Source organism: Helianthus annuus, chromosome 1, assembly GCF_002127325.2.
Source record: "Helianthus annuus cultivar XRQ/B chromosome 1, HanXRQr2.0-SUNRISE, whole genome shotgun sequence".
Classification (NCBI taxonomy): domain Eukaryota; kingdom Viridiplantae; phylum Streptophyta; class Magnoliopsida; order Asterales; family Asteraceae; genus Helianthus; species Helianthus annuus.
This window is the reverse complement of record NC_035433.2, coordinates 89,183,848-89,203,275: the sequence shown is the minus strand read 5'-3', so window position 1 is coordinate 89,203,275 and position 19,428 is coordinate 89,183,848. Positions and strand designations below refer to the sequence as shown.

Here is a 19,428-nt window from a genome sequence, read left to right as displayed (position 1 = left end):
TTTCGCCTTTTTCGCGCGATTAAACCATATCTATATATATATCGGAACCAACCGGTCTAAGCTACGGCTAATATAAGGACCCGTTAGGATTCTAAGAGGTTAATTAAAACCTTCGTTCCAGATTAGGAGCCCCGGTAAAAGATATCGGCGATTTAATCGAACTAAGGATATATACTTGCAAAGGTAAATACTTTAACTTATTTCCCCTATATGGGCTTGGGTTACGGTATATTAATACCGCTTGATTGAGCATTATATTTTTTCCATCGCTTAGGTGGTTAATTAAATAATATGATCGGCTCATTTAAACAGTTTTGTTTCTTAAAAGCCTTTGGGGGGGTTTAATGACCGTTGTCCCGGATATCGTTGGCATCATTTTACGAAATGGCCACGACCATCGACATCCCGGTGTAGGCGTACACCCGGTATATATTGTCGACATTAAATTAAAAGACGTAGCCGTTGGTTTTTATACTACGGTTTTACGCAATGTGGTGTGTCTATAAATCTTTAACCCGGCATGACCCGGGCTACTGAACGCATAAAAGAACATGTAAAACGTTCACAAGATTTTTAATAATTTTCCCAAGTTATAAAAGAGTTTCTGCCTTGTGCATTCAAATTAATTTTAAATAAACATTTTCAAATGTGTCAGTTGAATGTATTTACCAGTGTAAACTGACGTATTTTTCCCAAAAAGATTAAGTGCAGGTACTATACGAAATGGGCTGGTATTAGCTTCCTAAGCATCACGAATAGTCTCGCAAACTCGATGCCGTATCTGAATGAACAATATTTTAATATTATTTTGATCCGCTGTGGATATATTCGACTTCTGCAATACATTTGATATTACAACCAGAGGTTGAAGTATATATTTATCTTAAAGCTTCCGCTGTGCATTTATATAATTGTGTGGTTTGACTATATTGTTGCCAACATCGTCACGGTAATCCCCCACCGGGCCCACTGGTGAGACACGTGGAAATCGGGGTGTGACACATATAAACTGCTACACATCAATCAAATCAGCTGTCAGTTTTTAAAAATTCAAAAAATTCTCAACTGACTCCAAGCCTTCAAGCCTTTAAGCAATAAAAGCAAATGTGTAAAAGTCAGAAGTCTTTGAGCTCACTCCCAAAAACCTCTGACTTGGGGGGCTGATGACGGGGGTAGCCCAAGACCAAATAAAATGACTTGAACACATTAAAGCTTAAAAGGTTTAAAGGTTGGAAATCTAGGAGTTTAGATAAAACAGTATGTGAACAGTAGGAAGTCACATCTCTGATTACTTCACCAAACTCTTCAGCCACAAAAGTAACATGAGTCCACATAGCACAACCTTTTATCCGCAGGTCAAAAGGCTTCAATCCCAAAAAGGGCAAAACCCCCACTGCAAGCATGTTCACTAGTCAAACAGCTTCCTCTTTGAGCAATAGCTCTCCCTATAAATGTGACACTTAATTAAGTGTGAAAAACATTCCGAGATCAGCTCTGATTCCTGGCGAATCTCTGGTCATTGTTCTCGAGTGTTTGCTTCATGCAAGTCACTTTCTTTCACATTCAACACACACGTTCTCTTTGCTCCCACATCCGAAACTGAGCGCATTTCAGTGGAGGATCTCGAGCAAACAACAAAATTAAACTAGTGAACCTCTCTCCACGTCTTGCAAACCTGGGGGGACCCCACGACCTGCGTTAGGCAAAGTTGAACCCTTCAACCCTTTTGCCTAACCAGTCCAACTACTATCCTTGGTCTATTATTTGTTGCATCAACAATATCAAACTTTAAAAAGGGCTTAAAAGGTTAAAGTTGACACTTCCCTTTAGCTTAATGTTATTGATGTAGAGAGCAAACAAGTAAAAAGGAAAAAAGAATTTGGACTTTTACAAAAGAGATATATTGTTCTATAAAATTAGAGTTTTTGTGTTGGTTCAGTTCTGTTTGTGCATGAAGGAAAACAAATAAATCATACCTGTCACAGCAGATAGTGCAGAGGAGAATCCTGTGAGAGAGTTCGACATGCCTGTCATCTTGATTTGGTTCCTCCTTAGGATGCTAACTGATGATGGTGCTAAGAAAACCGAAAAGGGATATCGGTTTGGAGAGGAGGCCGAAACTAATGATGTTATGATCTAATGGGGTGTGAATTGTGAAACTGAGTAACCCTTAAACCTCCACCTTATTCTCCTTATATAAGCACCCAGGAGGAAACCTAATTAGTTACTAAGGGTAATATGGTCCATCAACAATTACCAACTAATTAATTATAGGTTCTAATATATTTTGATCTCTATAATGTAAATGATTAAGATGGCTATAGATTAAATATTAAACATAATAATATTTAATCTTACATTCTCCCACTTAGCCGAGTAATCATTTACTATGAGTATTAGCTAAGCCTGATCAGGAGTTAACACTCATTTTAGCCTTAAACAAGTACTATAGCAGAGAAATACAGCCGTTGAATCATTATGCGACTCAGGACCCCCATTAATCATACTATAGCCTTAATTTAAAACCTAATCATCATGATCAAAATACACGTAAGCCCTTTGTTTGATTTGTAACTTTTATTTGTCTATATGCCATTATACCGGTTGAACATATTCTAATAGACATACAAAATCAAACTTGAGGAAATTTCATTAAACATAAAACATAAGCTAGTACAATATGCTCAAATAAGGTCTTTACATAATCCCATATTCCGAACATGTTCTTCGTAAACCTTAGGAGGGAGACCTTTAGTCATCGGATCCGCAAGCATATCCTTAGTACTAATATACTCGATACAAAGATTATTTTCCTCAACACGTTCACGTACAAAAAGATATTTCGTATCGAGATATAAACCAGCTCCAGTCGAACTGTTACTGTTCGAGAAACTAACGGCAGCTGAATTATCACAGTAAAGCTTCAATGGTCTAGAAATGGAATTAACGATTTTGAGTCCAGTGACCAGGTTTCTAATCAACATTCCATGACAGGTTGCGTTATAAACAGCAATGTACTCTGCCATCATTGTGGAAGTTGTAGTCAACTGTTGCTTATGACTCTTCCAAGAGATAGGGCCGCCTGCTAACATAAAGATATAGCCCGAAGTGGATTTCTTGTCATCTTTGCATTTGGCAAAGTCAGAATCAGAATAGCCCACCACTTCTAAATGATCACTTCTTCTATAAGTCAACTTATAGTCTTTCGTCCCTTGCAGATATCGAAGTACCTTCTTAGCTGCTTTCCAGTGATCTAGGCCAGGATTAGTCTGATAACGGCCTAGCATTCCAGCAATATAAGCGATATCTGGACGAGTACAGACTTGAGCATACATCAAGCTCCCGACTACTGATGCATAAGGTATCTGGCTCATTTGCTCCTTCTCAACCTCTGTTGTCGGACACTGAAACGAACCGAAAACATCTCCCTTAACTACTGGAGCGACGGAGGGTTTGCACTGTTGCATGTTATACCGTGTAAGGACACGATCTATGTAGGCCCTTTGGGATAATCCTAAGATCCCTTTGTTTCTATCTCGGTGAATTTCGATGCCAATGACGTAAGACGCATCTCCGAGATCCTTCATGTCGAAGTTATGCGAGAGTAACCGCTTCGACTCATGCAACATGTCTAAACTATTACTTGCCAATAGAATGTCGTCAACGTAAAGGACAAGTATAGTAAAGTTGCTCCCACTCATCTTGAGGTAGGTGCATTGATCCACTTGATTCTTCATAAAACCTTGCTTCTTCATGACTTCATCAAACTTGAGGTACCACTGACGTGATGCTTGTTTTAACCCGTAAATGGATTTCTTCAGCTTACAGACTAGATGCTCCTGACCTTCAGGCTCAAAGCCTTCAGGCTGCTTCATGTAAACATCTTCGTCCAAATCTCCGTTAAGGAAAGCGGTTTTAACGTCCATCTGATGCAGCTCTAAATCGAAATGAGCTACTAGGGCCATGACGATCCTTAATGAATCTTTACGAGAGACAGGTGAAAACGTCTCTTGATAATCAATTCCCTCTTTCTGAGTGTAGCCCTTTGCAACCAATCTCGCTTTGTAGCGTTCAACGTTACCATTCGGATCCAGTTTTGTTTTGAACACCCATTTGCATCCTACGGGTTTGACTCCGTTGGGTAATTCTACCAAATCCCAAACGTCATTTTTCTTCATGGAATCAAGCTCATCAATCATTGCTTTATTCCATTCAGAAGACTGATCACTGCTAATGGCTTCATTGTAAGAGATAGGATCATTGAGCTTTCCGGGATCCATTTCAGTCAGGTAGGTAACATAATCATCCCAATTAGGAGGCCTTCTTTGCCTGGATGACCTCCTGAGTAGATTATCGGGTTCAGCGTTGTCTTGGTTTTGATCGTTTGATGTGCCTTCGTCATGAGGTATAATGGGTTCTGATTGTAGAGGTGAATTTGGAGTTGGTGCAGTAGCTTCAGGTGTAATAATTGCATTGGGTACAAGAGGAGTAATCGGAGTAATGGTAAGCGACGAGTCTCTCCCCCCCGCGTCTTGTACTTCTTGCAATTCTTCGTAAGGGTTGGTACTGCTCCCACTGACCTTGAAATCCTCCAGGAACGCGGCACGCTTGGTTTCAACAATACGGGTGACATGGGAAGGACAATAGAAACGATAACCCTTAGAGTTCTCAGGATACCCGATAAAGAAACAGGTAACTGTCTTAGGGTCGAGTTTCCTTAGGAAAGGATTGTAAAGTTTTGCTTCAGCAATGCAGCCCCATACTTTCATATATTTAAGACTCGGTTTCCTTCCTGTCCAAAGTTCATAAGGAGTTTTAGGGACAGACTTAGAAGGAACTCTATTGAGTATATGAACAGCTGCTTTTAACGCTTCAGTCCAGAGGAATAATGGTAAGTTAGTGTTGGCTAACATACTGCGCACCATGTTCATAAGGGTACGGTTTCTTCTTTCAGCGACACCGTTCTGCTGAGGTGTACCAGGCATGGTGTATTGGTTCACAATCCCCTGGCCCTTACAAAACTCATAAAATGGACCAGGAGCTTGACCCACATCAGTATGTCTTCCATAATACTCACCGCCTCTATCTGATCTCACAACTTTAATCTGACGATCTAATTGCTTTTCAACTTCAGCCTTATAATCTTTAAAAGTTGTTAGAGATTCAGATTTCTCCTTAATGAGATACAAGTACATGTAACGAGAATAATCATCAATAAAAGTGATAAATGAAGTATGTCCTGTTATGCCAGCGATTTGGTAGGGACCACTAATGTCAGTGTGAATGAGTTCTAATAAATTAGAACTCCTAGTGGCACCTTTCTTATTCGCTAATGTCATTTTACCTTTAAGACATTTGACACATGTTCCAAAGTCAGAGAAATCAAGAGGAGGTAAGACTTCATCCTTCACGAGACGATTTAATCGCTCTTTTGAAATGTGGCCTAAACGCTGATGCCACAACATGGATGAAGTCTCTAAGTCTCGTTTCTCTTCCATCTTTGTGAGTGATTCATTAATGTTATATGACAACAAAGATTTGGAAAAGCCATCATCTAGTTCTAATCTATAGAGACCTCCATCCAGAACACCAGTACCATAAAGAACAGAATCATAATGGATAGAGAGTTGGCGATGACCATGGGAAACAATAAAACCGTCCATGTCTAACTTTGGTCCTGATACAAGGTTCCGAGTTACCTCAGGAACATATAAGGTATCATAAAGTTTAATACATAAACCAGTTTTCATAACTAATTGTAATGTTCCAATGGCCTTCACTTCTAATTCTCGATCATCCCCAACCTTAAGCGTTCTTTGGTTTCTTTCCAGCTTCCGGATTGAAAGGAATCCCTGAGTAGAATTGGTAACATGAACCATAGAACCAGAATCAAACCACCAAGAATTAGCAGGAACACTTAAATTATAGGACTCAAGTATCATAAAATAATCGTTACCTTTCTTAGCCAGCCACTCCTTAAAGTCAGGGCATTCCTTCTGCATATGTCCTGTCTTTTTACAGAACTTGCAGCGGATACTGCCTAAGGAGTTCTTAGAGCTGGAAGGTGCACTTGTATTAGAATTAGGATTAGACTTATGGACTTTAGAAGCATCCTTCCTCTGATAATTGTGCTTCCTTTTCTTAGGATTGGAGGTAGTGAAATTGGCAACATCAGTAGTGCGATCCATCCTCATGCGCTCCTCCTCCTGTACGCACATAGCGACCAGCTCACTCATCGTCCACTTTTCCTTCTGAGTGTTGTAGTTGATCTTGAATGCTTCAAAAGAAGAAGGAAGCGAAGTAATGATGAAATGAACAAGGAAACCATCACTGATTTCCATTTCCAGCCCCTTCAGCTTATTGGCCATGTCATTCATCATCATGATGTGCTCGCGAATGCCGCTCCTCCCATCATACTTAGTTGTCACCAGCTTGAGAATAAGAGTACTAGCGTGCGCCTTAGACGTCCCTTTGAACTGAGCCTCCACATGTTCCAAGTAGGTTTTAGCATCTTCAGAATCAGGAATAGCTCCCCTGATTGCATTGCTTATGGATTGCTTCATAAACATGAGAGACATGCGGTTACACCTAGTCCACTTTTCATGAGTTAACTGCTCAGCAGCAGTGCTTTGAGTGGTAAGGTCCGCTGGCTTTTTCTCTCTTAGAGCATAATCGAAATCGAGCAATCCGAGAGTAAGCATGAGAGCATCCTTCCAAGCAGCAAAGTTATCACCAGTCAAAGGTGGAATCCCGCAGTTGGGTGCTGATAGTGGAAATAAGATGAGCAAGTTATGATACTAAGGAAGAAAAACTAATGTGATCTATGGGCACGTTAAACTAAGGCAGGCAAAATAATGACCATTTTACATAATGAAGCTGTGATAATGTCTATTACTAACATCAAAATAATAGACTTAACTAAAAAATTCTACTTAAATGAAAACAAAACAGCTTTGGCCAGAAGTGTAATCATTTAAGCATATGTGCAAAGTGGTTGTAACAAATCAGCTTTGGCCAGAAATTGAAACAATCACTTTAGTTATGCACTTGCTAAGTATGCCATCTATGAAAGAATTAAATCAGCTTTGGCCAGATATTAAAACATTCATGCTTATGATGCACACTTAGCATAGCTTTCGTAATACTTGAATGATAAGTAGATGTATCAAGTCAGCTTTGGCCAGAAATGATATATCAAAAGCTCATTCAAGTTAAGCTATTTCTGGTTTTGTAAAACATTACATTATCTGATTCTGATTAATTAACTAAGTAAATTACAAAACCATTTATTTAATAGCAAACCACCCGTTAGCGCGGATCGAACTCCGCGGTGAGTTCGCTGGGGGTGCGGGGGACAGCGTGCCCCCGCCCGGGGTTCGGGGCGGGGCCCCGAAAAAATTTTTCGACTAATGACGTTACGGTTGCGAGTCGCAACCACGATCTCGACTAATGACGTTATGGTTGCGAGTCGCAACTGCGGTTTCGACTAATCATGTTTTGGTTGCGAGTCGCAACCTCAGTCTCGACTAATCACGTTATGGTTGCGAGTCGCAACCTCAGTCTCGACTAATCACGTTATGGTTGCGAGTCGCAACCTCAGTCTCGACTAATCACGTTATGGTTGCGAGTCGTAACCTCATGGTCTCGTGTAGTGACGTAATGGTTGCGAGTAGCAACCTCATGGTTGCGAGTGGTAGACCTTTTGCTCTCAAGTAGTAACCTCATGGTTGCGAGTCGCAACCTCATGGTTGCGAGTAGCAACCTCATGGTTGCGAGTAGCAACCTCGTGATCTCGAGTAGCAATCTCATGGTCTCGAGTAGCAACCTCGTTAACAGTTGTTAATTTGATATCATAACCGAAAATTCGAAATCTAAGGGATTGTGGGATATTGTTTCCTGTTTTAAAGTGATCTAATTTTATCAACATATTTCGAAAATAATAACTGTTTATCTAATAACAGTTTCGAATAAAAATTAAAGGATAAAATTAGATCAAATATGGAAAAAAAACACCTATTAATCCTAAATCATTCCAAATCATAATAGAATTTTTCGAATTTTCACATGAACATGATGAACCCTAATCATAAAAAAAATAAAATTCTGGAACCCGAAACCTGAATTTTAATAACTTTACTAAACAGATTTCGGCTAAAATTATAATCCAGTTAATTCGGTGAACAAACAATTAATCTTTTCCATCGAAAATCATGATTTCGAGTCGCAACATGATGAACTCGAAATCGGCTGTCATGGTTTTAAAGGTTTCAAAATTCCGTTTTCCAAGTTTCAATCCCAGAATTATGGATACGAAAACAGAACTGACTAATCAACATATGCTCTGATACCACATGTTGGTTCAGTTCTGTTTGTGCATGAAGGAAAACAAATAAATCATACCTGTCACAGCAGATAGTGCAGAGGAGAATCCTGTGAGAGAGTTCGACATGCCTGTCATCTTGATTTGGTTCCTCCTTAGGATGCTAACTGATGATGGTGCTAAGAAAACCGAAAAGGGATATCGGTTTGGAGAGGAGGCCGAAACTAATGATGTTATGATCTAATGGGGTGTGAATTGTGAAACTGAGTAACCCTTAAACCTCCACCTTATTCTCCTTATATAAGCACCCAGGAGGAAACCTAATTAGTTACTAAGGGTAATATGGTCCATCAACAATTACCAACTAATTAATTATAGGTTCTAATATATTTTGATCTCTATAATGTAAATGATTAAGATGACTATAGATTAAATATTAAACATAATAATATTTAATCTTACATTTTGTTGCATTGATGATACTTCTGCAAATGAACCTTTATCACATAACATGAGAATGCTATTTGATTGTGGTCAAAATCGTGTGGTTAAGAAGATCACAAAGTACAAACTTAATTAAGTATGTTACATTTTGTGACTCCCCTTTCCGTCAAACAAAACCATAATCCAAGATGTGGGTTTGTGTTTGGTTTGGTCAAACATTTGTATGAATAGGTTAATTTGTAATTAAATGATTACCAATAATGAATTAACTATTAGTAGAAATCGTAGTACAAGGAACAATGTTGAATACTCAATCGGTTAGTTCACACAAGGATCTTTAATTTCAAATTATAATAAGTTCTGTTTGTCAACTTCTAAATGAATAAGTGCCGAACTAGTAAGAGATTTAGAGGTCTGAGTTTAGCTTTTAATGTCTTACTGGTTCAACATTTAATGGTTCAGACTGTTTGTTTCGTGAGCAGATGTCTGAATGGTTCAGACATTTGCCTCTGAATGGTTAAACATTATACTGAGTCTGAATTGTTAAAGACCACTAATCTGAGTTAGTCAGACATCTGCCTATGAACGATTAACAACCATTCCTTACAATATAACTAAACTCCCTCACATATTTTTAAGGTCTGCATTGTGAATGCTCTAATATTAAGACCGCCCGTAGTGGGGCGTTTTTTTTTTTAAATTTTTGAAAAATAACGCCGTATAACGCCCCGGTTGCCGCTACACCCAGCGTTACTGGCCGTTATTTTCAAAAAAAAATCGCTCCAGCGTTTTAATTAAAACGCTTCAAATGTATTGGGGATCGAGATTTTGTACCGTTGACAAACGGTAATATTCATTAATTTTTTTTTAATTTAAAATATTACCCACTATATATATATATCAACCCACTTTCTCACATTTTTTTTTTATAAAAAACCCCTTTCTCTCCCACTTTCTTCTATTTTTTATAAAAAAAACCCACTTTCTCCTATTTTTTATACAATCAAGCATCCATACCGACCCCCTTTTGGTGTCCCCGCAAGACCCACGAACCCGAACACAACCCAACCGCAAAACCCATATAACCTTCAAGACATGGACCCGAGCTTTTTAACGTACGCGACTTACTTGAGTGGCGCCACTCCGTTTGTGCCTCCCCTTTCGGCTATGGTCAAGCCGGCGGGTCGCAACCGTCACAACCACAACCCGAATCCGAACCCGATGTCGATGTCGTGCCGGAGACGCAACCCGAACCGGTGCAAGATAAATCGAAACGCGGCAAAAGGTCGCATAAGAAGAAGGAAAAAGACGAACCTCGGCGTACAAAAAATATCATTAAATGGACGAAGGAAGAGGAATTCACGTTGACTCGGGCGTGGCTCGACATTTCGGAGGACGAAGAAACCGGTAACTATTATATATATATATATATATATATATATATTATTTGACTTATTTTGTTACTTTAATTTTTAACATACAACTTATAATTTTTTTTAATTTGTAGCAAACTTTCAAACAGGCCCTGTTTTTTGGGATAGGGTTCGTGCACCCTTTTTTACAAGGCGATGCGTTGATCCTTGCGTAAATGCGTCGCCAAAAAATTAGAGAAAAATATGGACTCTAGATCATGTTCTTTTTTTTTAACTTTATTTTATTTTTTCGGTTTTTTTTTCAGTTTTTTTATTTTCAGTTTTTTTTTCAGCTTTTTTTTTTTAATTTCAAATAGTGTATTTTTTTTAAATTAATGATGTTTTTTATGTTTTAAATTAAAAAAAATAATTGTGAAATGATTGAATAAGGGTTATTGGCATAATGCCCCACTACGCCACTTTTGCTATAATGCCCAAGTGTGACTAGGATGCCACGTGTCGGATAATGCCCCATGGTGAGGGCATTATAACAACTTACCACTACACATGGTCTAACTGATAAATCCATTAAAATTACTACAAACATGTTGCCATTTCTTCAAAACCTTGGAACCTTTATGATAACAATTTCTATATAATATAGAGGAAGAAATAGATACCTTACTACAATGGAATTTCTATAATAGAGAAAATTATATAGATACTAAAGTACATCTCTATATTCAGAGGCTCGTATCCAGGCCTTTATATTTTTATTGTGAGTGTATAAGAAAAAAAGAAAAAAAAATAATAAAATAAGTGTTTGTGAGTAAGATAGAGGGTTGGATGTGGTAGGTTTTTGAAAACAAATATAACTTAGAAAAAAAAATGTGTTTTTTAATTAAATTTTATAGACGGAGTTAGAGGTTCCAATGTGAATGCTCTAATATAATTAAAAAACACACTTTTTTTTTTTAAATTCGTATATTTTTTCAAAAACCTACCACAGCCAACTCTCTATATTTGAGATACTCACAAACACTTAATTTATTATTTTTTCTCTTTCTTATGCACTTACAACAAAATATAGAGACGTACTTTAGTTTTCTCTAAAGTATTATCTATTATAGAGAATCCAATGTAGTAGTTTTAAGTTATGTTCTCTATTTTTTTCTCTATATTATAAAGAAGTGATAGATAAAAAGGTTTTAATTTTAATGTCCTTCTAATTTATAAGAGTTAAATGTCATTTTAGTCCCTGTGGTTTAGGTTATTTTGTCAGTTTAGTCTAAATGTTTCATTTTTCGCTTGCGGGTCTAAAAATGTTTCACCATTGTCATTTTAGTCTACCGGGTTAACTTTATCCATTTTTTCTGTTAACGAGAAGGGCAATTCGATCATTTTATATGTAATTCTGTTAACTAGAAGGACAATTCGGCCATATAAAATGACTGAATTGCCCTTCTTGTTAACAGAAAAAATGAATAAAGTTAACCCAGTGCACTAAAATGGCAACGGTGAAACCTTTTTAGACCCACAGACGAAAAATGAAACCTTTGGACTAAACTGACAAAATGGTCCAAACCACATGACATTTAACTTAATTTATAATATATTATAGAGTAAATTACAGTTTTGGCCTATGTGGTTATATCACTTTTACCCTTTTAGTCCAAAAAATAATTTTTAACATCTGAGTCCCCAACGTCTTTTTTTCTAACCTTTTTGGGCTCTAACACTTTTGTCCCCTAACATTTAATGGATAGGGTTTGTGTTAGGGGCCAAAAGAGTTAGAAAAAAAAGACATTGATGGCTCATATGTTAAAAAAAAAAATTTAGGCTAAAAGGGTAAAAGTGATGTAATCACATGGGCCAAAATCGTAATTTACGCTATATTATAATAAAGAAAGAATTTATTATCCGTTGGGAGAAAAAAGAAAAGAAAAGAAAAGAAAAGCCAAAAAAAAAAAGAAAAAAGTTCCTCCTCAAGCCCTCAGCAGCCTCCCATAAACACCAAAATTCACTCATAAATAGCCCCAAATCCAAAGCCCACTCACTCACACACTCCAAAACACACACTCATCACAAATGCTGTGTGTGTGTTTTCTCCTCCTTAACAACAAATAACAACAATCAATCAATCGGCGGTTTTCACATATCTCGATACAATTATTCTTCATCTTCCTCACATTTCCACTTGTATGCTCTATCAACGGCTACTTCCGATTATCATAAAATATCCACTAACAACACTTCTGATCTGTTTTTGCTTGATTTTGTTTCACTTGTTGCAGATTTCATCCTCTACAGATGGAGCACGGTAACAACAACAACAACACGTATGTCTGCTAATTCTTCGTTCTTCACTTATTTCATGCTCTATTTGATGTATTTCGTTTGAAAATGTAGATCGATTGCTTCAATTTTGTTGTAGTTTTACTCGTTTTAGGTGTTTAGCAGTTGCGATTCCGTTCATGACGAGTTTTAGAGGTTTAATTTAGTTGTAATGGAGATTTGAAATTAAGTCAGATTTGATTTGGTTTTAGTGGAATTTAACAAGTTTTTTCACTGATTTTTGAGTTTTTTTTTTTTTTTTTGATTTGAGATGTGTTGAGAGATATTAAGAGATAGATCGTCTTTTTTTATAATATTAAAGTCGGCATTAATGATTGTGGTTTGGTCAACTTTTAATTGGTTGGAGTAATTTGCATAATTTAATACTTGATTCATTTAGTTTTCTACATGATTTGGTTGCTAATTGAGTGATTTCAATGTGAGATTATGATTTAACATTTAAGGTTTGTTTTAATTTTATTTTTTTTTTTTGGATTTTAATTTAGGTTTATGTTTGTTTTGATTGTAGATTCTGTAGTAAGTGTATGCATTGTGTTTTGATGTACATATTATGCAACTTTATGATGTAAATCGAGGAATTAATTGCCTTATTATGTCCGTAATCAAATACATTTCCACCATGGGGTAATGATTTGTTACCTTGTGGTTGTGTCTATATCAAATGCTTGCTTACACACTATGTAGTATAATGTTGGTTAATGGATTTTGTTTATCTGAATTGTAGTGAGGAAATGTGGGATTGGAAAGACGAAGATTACGCGTTACAACTAGGTAAGACACGCGATCTCTTTTATAGTTTTATGAACTTCTGCTCATCAGATTATATTTAGGCGGATGATTAATGTCGATTCGGTGAAAATGGATTTGTAAACAGATGTATCTAACAGCCTGTGGAACGATGTGCGAGAAAACGATGATGATCTTTCTTACGTGTTTGATGAAACAACCACCCCAGTGAAGTCGTGTGGGGATTTGGGCTATCAAGTTACCAGCAACGGTAATTCTGTTGTTTTGTTACAGGGGATGTATTTATGTTTTAGTTGTGTTAGTCTGACGCAAATGTTTAAACAGAAATCGGAAGTAAGGAAATGGAGATATGTTCCCAATCAAAGAGACGACGAATGCTGCACTTTGATGATGAAGGTTTGGATGCAGATGTACTTCCACTTTGCGATGAGGTTCTTTCATCCAGCTTTTTAAAGTCTAAGGTTTGTGTACGAGGCCTGCATATTATTATTATTATTATCATTATTATAATGATTGTAATTTGATCATCCAGAAGTTATATATAACATGCTTAACCTAGGGTTGCAAAAGATTTGAGCTCGATCTCAAAATCGACAAAGCTTGAGCTTGATTTGATAGCTCAATGAGCGTTCATGATTCAAGCTTGAGCTCGGATTGAGGAAGATTCAAGTTCGAATAGCTCAAAAATGCTACTAATAAAGCAATCTTAATTAAGCAAGCTTGATATTGTTTGAGTTGAATGAGCTCAAGTTTAAGCTTGAGTAACTTGATATAAGTTTGATTTGTTTGCAGCCCGAAAGTTTACATTTGTAATGACGCTTACATGGGCTGTTGTACATTTTGAGCTCGTTTTTTGTGTTCAAGCTTGACTCATTATTGCTTAAGCTTATCGCTCCTTATTTGGCTAATTTTGTTTAGGAGAAGGTAGACTCGTTGGATGGTGCATTCGCCGACATGGCACAATGGGTGTCTGGATTTGCTGGTTCGATCCTCGACAATTTGTAATGATGTAAGAATGTTTATTTAGTTAAATTGTAACTTACAAATTGTATTTCCAGATGACACGTCTGTATCTGGATATGACGGTTTGGATAAAGCATCAGAAGAGTGGTTGGCCGATTGCCTTGTAAATGACTCGGGGATGCATTTTAGCCTCGATGATATGTATGTTTATTTTGAACTTATGTTATAATACGAGTTTTGACATCTTCATCCACGTACATAAGTGAGTCTAATGTTTTGAATATAGGGATATATCTGGAACATCTGATATCCGGATGCATCTTACGGGTACTTGCACATTTGATCGTTTAATATTGTGTCTAGTTTGTTTGATTTTTTATCTAAATATTCTATGTTTAATTGTTATATTAGATTCAGGTAATTCACAACCCAAGAATCAAGGTAATATGGTTCAAGAACACCACACGCCTACTCGTCAAAACATCATTTTCAAAGGTATTATATCCAAACACTCCCTAAAACAACACACCCATTGTTTCTAGGGCTGCAAACGAACTGAACGCCTTGTTCGTGTTCGTTTGTTAAGGAAATACATGTGTTCATGAACACTTACCGAACGAGATTTTCTGCTCGTGTTTGTTTGTTAATTTTAGGTAACGAACGCAAACAAAAGTTAATGAACACAACTAATGTTCATGAACACAAATGAAAACAAACAAGTGTACATGGATAGAATATATAATACACTGATACTTGATAAATATTTTATTTGTCAGAATTTTGAAGTATTTAAATAAAATATAAAAACTGAAAACAGTAATGTTACCAAACAGTAATGTTATTGAACATAAACGAATATGCTACCGAACATTCGCGAACATAAATGAACGAATGCAGCCTCTGTTCATGTTTATTTATTAAATGAACGAACACGAACATCGTTCAGTTCGTTTGCAATTGCAGCCCTAATTGTTTCTCTTGATTTATATCTTATCTTACGACCATAATATTTATGTCTAATCCTATAATTCTTCAATACACAGGGAAAAAATCGTTCATCAAAACACCAACAAAGATGACATCATCAGTGGTTTCTCCATTTGCTTTTGTAAAACCGTGTGGCGAAGGTGCGATTACTCTAAAAGACATAAACCAAAAGATCCTGACCCCACCGCCATCAAAATCCAAGAAAGCTTACGAAGATCCTACAATGGCATACCCTACGTCTGCATTCTCGGGGAAACCTATTGTTGGTAAAACAAAAATCCGGACAGAAGGCGGGAAAGGCAGCATCACAATCATGAGAACAAAAGGATGACCAGATAAGCGCTTATTTTTTCTTTCGCGTATTTGGCATAGGACTTTAATTATAAAAGGAGATAAAGAAAGAAAGAATGTTGTGGATCACAAGTGCAAGTGTTTGTATGTTCATGGAGTCCCTTTAGGGTGGTAGATTCCTGTTTCTATCCCTGAGTTGAGTTGACTGGAATCTCTTAGGATCTTTTTGTGTTAAAGATCCTTCTTCTACCATTTCTTTTTTTTTTTCAAGAACTTTTGACAATGCTAATTTGCTCAATTAATTTCATTTCAACTTATATAAATTACAATTGTTTCTTCTTGTTTTGTTGTTATCTGTTTTTTTTTTCGTGTTTTCTGTTTTCTTGTTATTTGGTTATTGTTGTTCACCTATGCACTTAATGCGGTAAAATATCAGAGATATCGGTCAAGGACCGATATTTGAGAGATAGGTTATCTTGGTGAGAAATTGGTGGGATATTGGTAATTTTAATATCATGCATACAACAATTTAACACTAACAATTCAATGATATATCGGTCAAATATCGGTTATATTGGTCAATATCGCCAATAATATCGATACCGATGTTTTATATGGGGACCAATAACCGATATAACACCGATATTAACCGCATAGTTGTTCACATTAGCAGACCCACATAGCGAACTTTTTTGTGGTAATTACGTGTATCTGACATTCGAGTGACGCCACTGACCCAGATTCTAGGCCGAATCGGCCACTGGTAGCTCTAATTTAGTTGTTAAAATGACTTTAAATGATTTTCTTAAAGGTGCATTGAGATGGGAATTCTTGCTTTGTTTTTTTTTTTTTTTTTGTTGACTGGTGGTCAGCTTTATTTATAGGGTTAAAAAAGAAAGTAAAAGGGACTGGATTTAAGCATTTAACTCCATGTGAAGTTCCATACCTACTTTTATGTGCCATGTGAAGTTAATGTTCATTTTATTATTAAAAAAAGAAAAAGGTTAGGGTTGACTGGTATATGGATATATGAAAAAGCCAGCCTTCATTTTGGTACTTTAAATTATCATATCACGCCATAAAAGTTACGAGAGACAAGGTTTTCTTAAATGTTTTGGGTTAGATTTGCAGGGCCTAAAGTTTGGGCCCAAAAAGGACTAAGCCCAAAACATTAACTCACTTGGACCGGGCCAAGAACCAGTTCAATAAGGGACCAAGCCCAAAATATTAACAGATGCCCAAATGGTGTTTTTATACTCGGGTGTATGGTATTGTATGAAGAGTTTTGTACAGAGGTAGGTAGGGCTGTTCAAAAACTCGCGGCTCATAGTTAAGCTTGTAGCTTGCTCGACTAAAGCTTGAAAACATCTAGCTAAAAGACTCAATTTGAAACGACTTGAGCCGAGCAGGCTCATTTTGTAACTGAGCCGAGCCGAGCCGAGCTCGGCTCGTTGGCTCGTTCTTAGGCTTGTTTAACTTCTATCTCGAGCTCAAGCTGAGCCGAGCTGCCTCTTTGAATTTTGAACAAGTGCTCGAGACCATCCTGGCTCGACTCATTTACAACCCTAGTAACATCCTAAATAAAAAGGCTAAAGGAAGTCAAGCTGAGCCGAGGTGCCTCGTTCTCAAGTTTTACTAACCTTAAAAAGGTAATACAAATATCACAAAATGTCTCTTAACCCTTTTTTTTTCAATTAACATCATCATATATTATATATTATTTAGTAAAGTTATTTTACAAAATCAAATAAAGCACAAATAATGAACAAAATAAATAAATAAAATGCATGAATCAACAACAAATGTTAAGAGAGCAAAATCAAAAAATATCAAGAATCTCTAAAATATAATCATTGCAAGTTGGACAATTACCTTTAGCAACATGAAGCTCCTTTGTACACTGCTTGCAAAACATATGTCCACAAGGACCTAATGCCGCGCCCTTAACCTTTCCATTGCAACCGCTACACGCGTTGCAGTCGCCACTAGCCTCTTCTTCATGTTGTTCTAATGGTTGTTCGGCCTGTTGTTCCACATGTTGTTCCGCTTCATCTTCTTGGTAATTAGAGCCATCCGTACTCAACAAAGCCATCAATGACATAACCTGGTCCCCTTCACCCGCCGCTTGTTGTTGCTCATTACTCGTTTCTTCATGTTCAGGGTCCGTTTCTAACGGAAGTAACCTAACGCTTTGTTGAGCCATTTCATCAGACTCGTTGCTCTCGTCGCTTTGATACCTCCAGGACCCGCGTCTTGTCATCATTTTGCTCTTATTATTATTTTGGATAGGCATATCCGACGTAGGCACCCTAACAGATGACGTCCACGCTTTTCCAGTGCGTTTGAGACGTAGTTTGTCGCGAAACACCTTCCAATTTTTCTTTGATCCGGACGCTTGATCATCTCGTAGCATTTCGACAATGTTACGCTCTATTTTCCTTTCGGGGTCTGTTTGTTTGTCTTCTTCCATCGCTACACGAGCTAATCACAAACAAAATATGATTTTCGACGCGTTTTTTTTTTGTCGAATTTTGGTATTGAATTGTTGTGAATTTAGATAAATGAATGAGAAGATGTTAGAATTGATGTAAAATGTTGAGGATCATAGGGAAAGGAAGTGAAGCATTGTCTATAATAATAATATTAAGATGTGAAAGAAGAAATGAAATGATGAATTGTGTGAAGTGAAAAAGTTAAAATCAAAAAAGAAATGAAGAAGTGGCTATGAGAGATGGTGTGGAGCGAGTCTCATGGTGGATTAGTCCGTTACACCGATTTTTCGTATTTGAATAGTTAATTACATTAATTAATCAGTTGTTACCAAAAAGGCTTACAAAAAAAAAAAAAAAAAAAAAAGAACACACACTAAAAAGTTAACTTTTTACGGTTACACTTTCCGTAAAAGGGTGAAAATAGAAATAACTCAATAAGTAGTACCGTATTTAGCACACTAGTATAAAAACGTTTGGAAATATAAACGATGTTACTTTTAACAAATTTCTTGCTGGAGTACATTTTTAGTGCATTTTTTTTCGTTTTATATGTATTGGTTACTCTCAAACAAAAAAAAAATAGTTTGCTCTACCCTTAAACTTTTTTTCTAGATTTGCCACTAACCGATACGAAAGTCCATCCTTAGCCTCGCCTTTATGCTACCAATGTATTGTTACCTTCATCCATCACAAATCCTTCCTCCGGGTGCAAGTTTGTTTACGTGCGTAGGTATTGTTCCAGTATCACCTTTGTCCCGTCACATCTAGTTTATATAAAAGCAAATAGCTTGTAGCTTAACGGTATCAAAGTGTACTAAAGGTGTTCATCCTTATGTGTTGGACATTGGTGTTGATTTAGCACTAGTTTAGATGATAAGTTATTGTTATAAGAACATCTTGTTTGTTAAAAAACTATTTTTATTACCTTTTTAAACTTTTAAAATTTCTCAATATCTATTTCTATTATATCATTTAAATAAACTAGTGGGAACCCGTACATAATACTAAGGGAATTTGGTTAGTATTGGTTTGATTCGTTACGGTATGACAACCGAGAGAGAGAAAACCCAAAAATAAGGTTGTGATATGCCAAAAATGATATTGCCAGTTTTACATCGGTTAAATAACATTAAAACGAATAACACTACCGATTTCGAAAAAAAAAAAAAAAAAACAAAGTCATAATATGTTAAAAAGAACGTATTACATCGATTAAGTACCATTAAAACGAATAACGCTACCGATTTTGATAATACTACTATCAATGTCAGTATCGGTGAAACCAACACTAAGTATACCAATAGAAAGAATAAAAAAACAAAGTTGTTAAAAAGAATATATCAAAACATATTAATATAAATTATTTTGAAATTTTTAGCTATAACATATTTTATTAAACGTTTTAAAGATTTATTTATAAAAATCAAAACATATAAATGGTTAAATGAAATGTGTCAAATAAAACAATATCTTTTTT

The 19,428-nt window shown here is 36.5% G+C and overlaps 2 protein-coding genes across 2 annotated transcripts; one reads left to right on the top strand and one right to left on the bottom strand.

The window, feature by feature from the left end:
- The first annotated feature begins 12,131 nt into the window (after positions 1–12,131).
- On the top strand, positions 12,132–15,800 carry LOC110871702 (protein XRI1). Its single transcript, XM_022120419.2, has 10 exons — positions 12,132–12,315; positions 12,411–12,455; positions 13,196–13,242; positions 13,346–13,468; positions 13,543–13,679; positions 14,137–14,200; positions 14,277–14,382; positions 14,468–14,508; positions 14,593–14,676; positions 15,225–15,800. The coding sequence occupies exons 2-10, from the start codon at positions 12,427–12,429 to the stop codon at positions 15,497–15,499; spliced, it is 906 nt and encodes a 301-aa protein (XP_021976111.1). The 5' UTR covers positions 12,132–12,315; positions 12,411–12,426; the 3' UTR covers positions 15,500–15,800.
- A 1,478-nt stretch (positions 15,801–17,278) lies between these two features.
- LOC110937855 (probable E3 ubiquitin-protein ligase LUL4) lies at positions 17,279–17,929 on the bottom strand. Its single transcript, XM_022180309.2, has one exon. It carries the CDS (start codon positions 17,927–17,929, stop codon positions 17,279–17,281), a length of 651 nt encoding a protein of 216 aa, XP_022036001.1.
- Positions 17,930–19,428: the final 1,499 nt, after the last annotated feature.

Bases quoted from the DNA above. Each gene is read 5' to 3' on its own strand.
- LOC110937855 (XM_022180309.2), bottom strand. From the start codon at position 17,929: ATGGAAGAAGACAAACAAACAGACCCCGAAAGGAAAATAGAGCGTAAC.
- LOC110871702 (XM_022120419.2), top strand. From the start codon at position 12,427: ATGGAGCACGGTAACAACAACAACAACAC. The intron at 12,456-13,195 runs GTATGTCTGCTA...TCTGAATTGTAG, and splicing joins GGTAACAACAACAACAACAC to TGAGGAAATGTGGGATTGGA. The intron at 13,243-13,345 runs GTAAGACACGCG...ATTTGTAAACAG, and splicing joins AGATTACGCGTTACAACTAG to ATGTATCTAACAGCCTGTGG.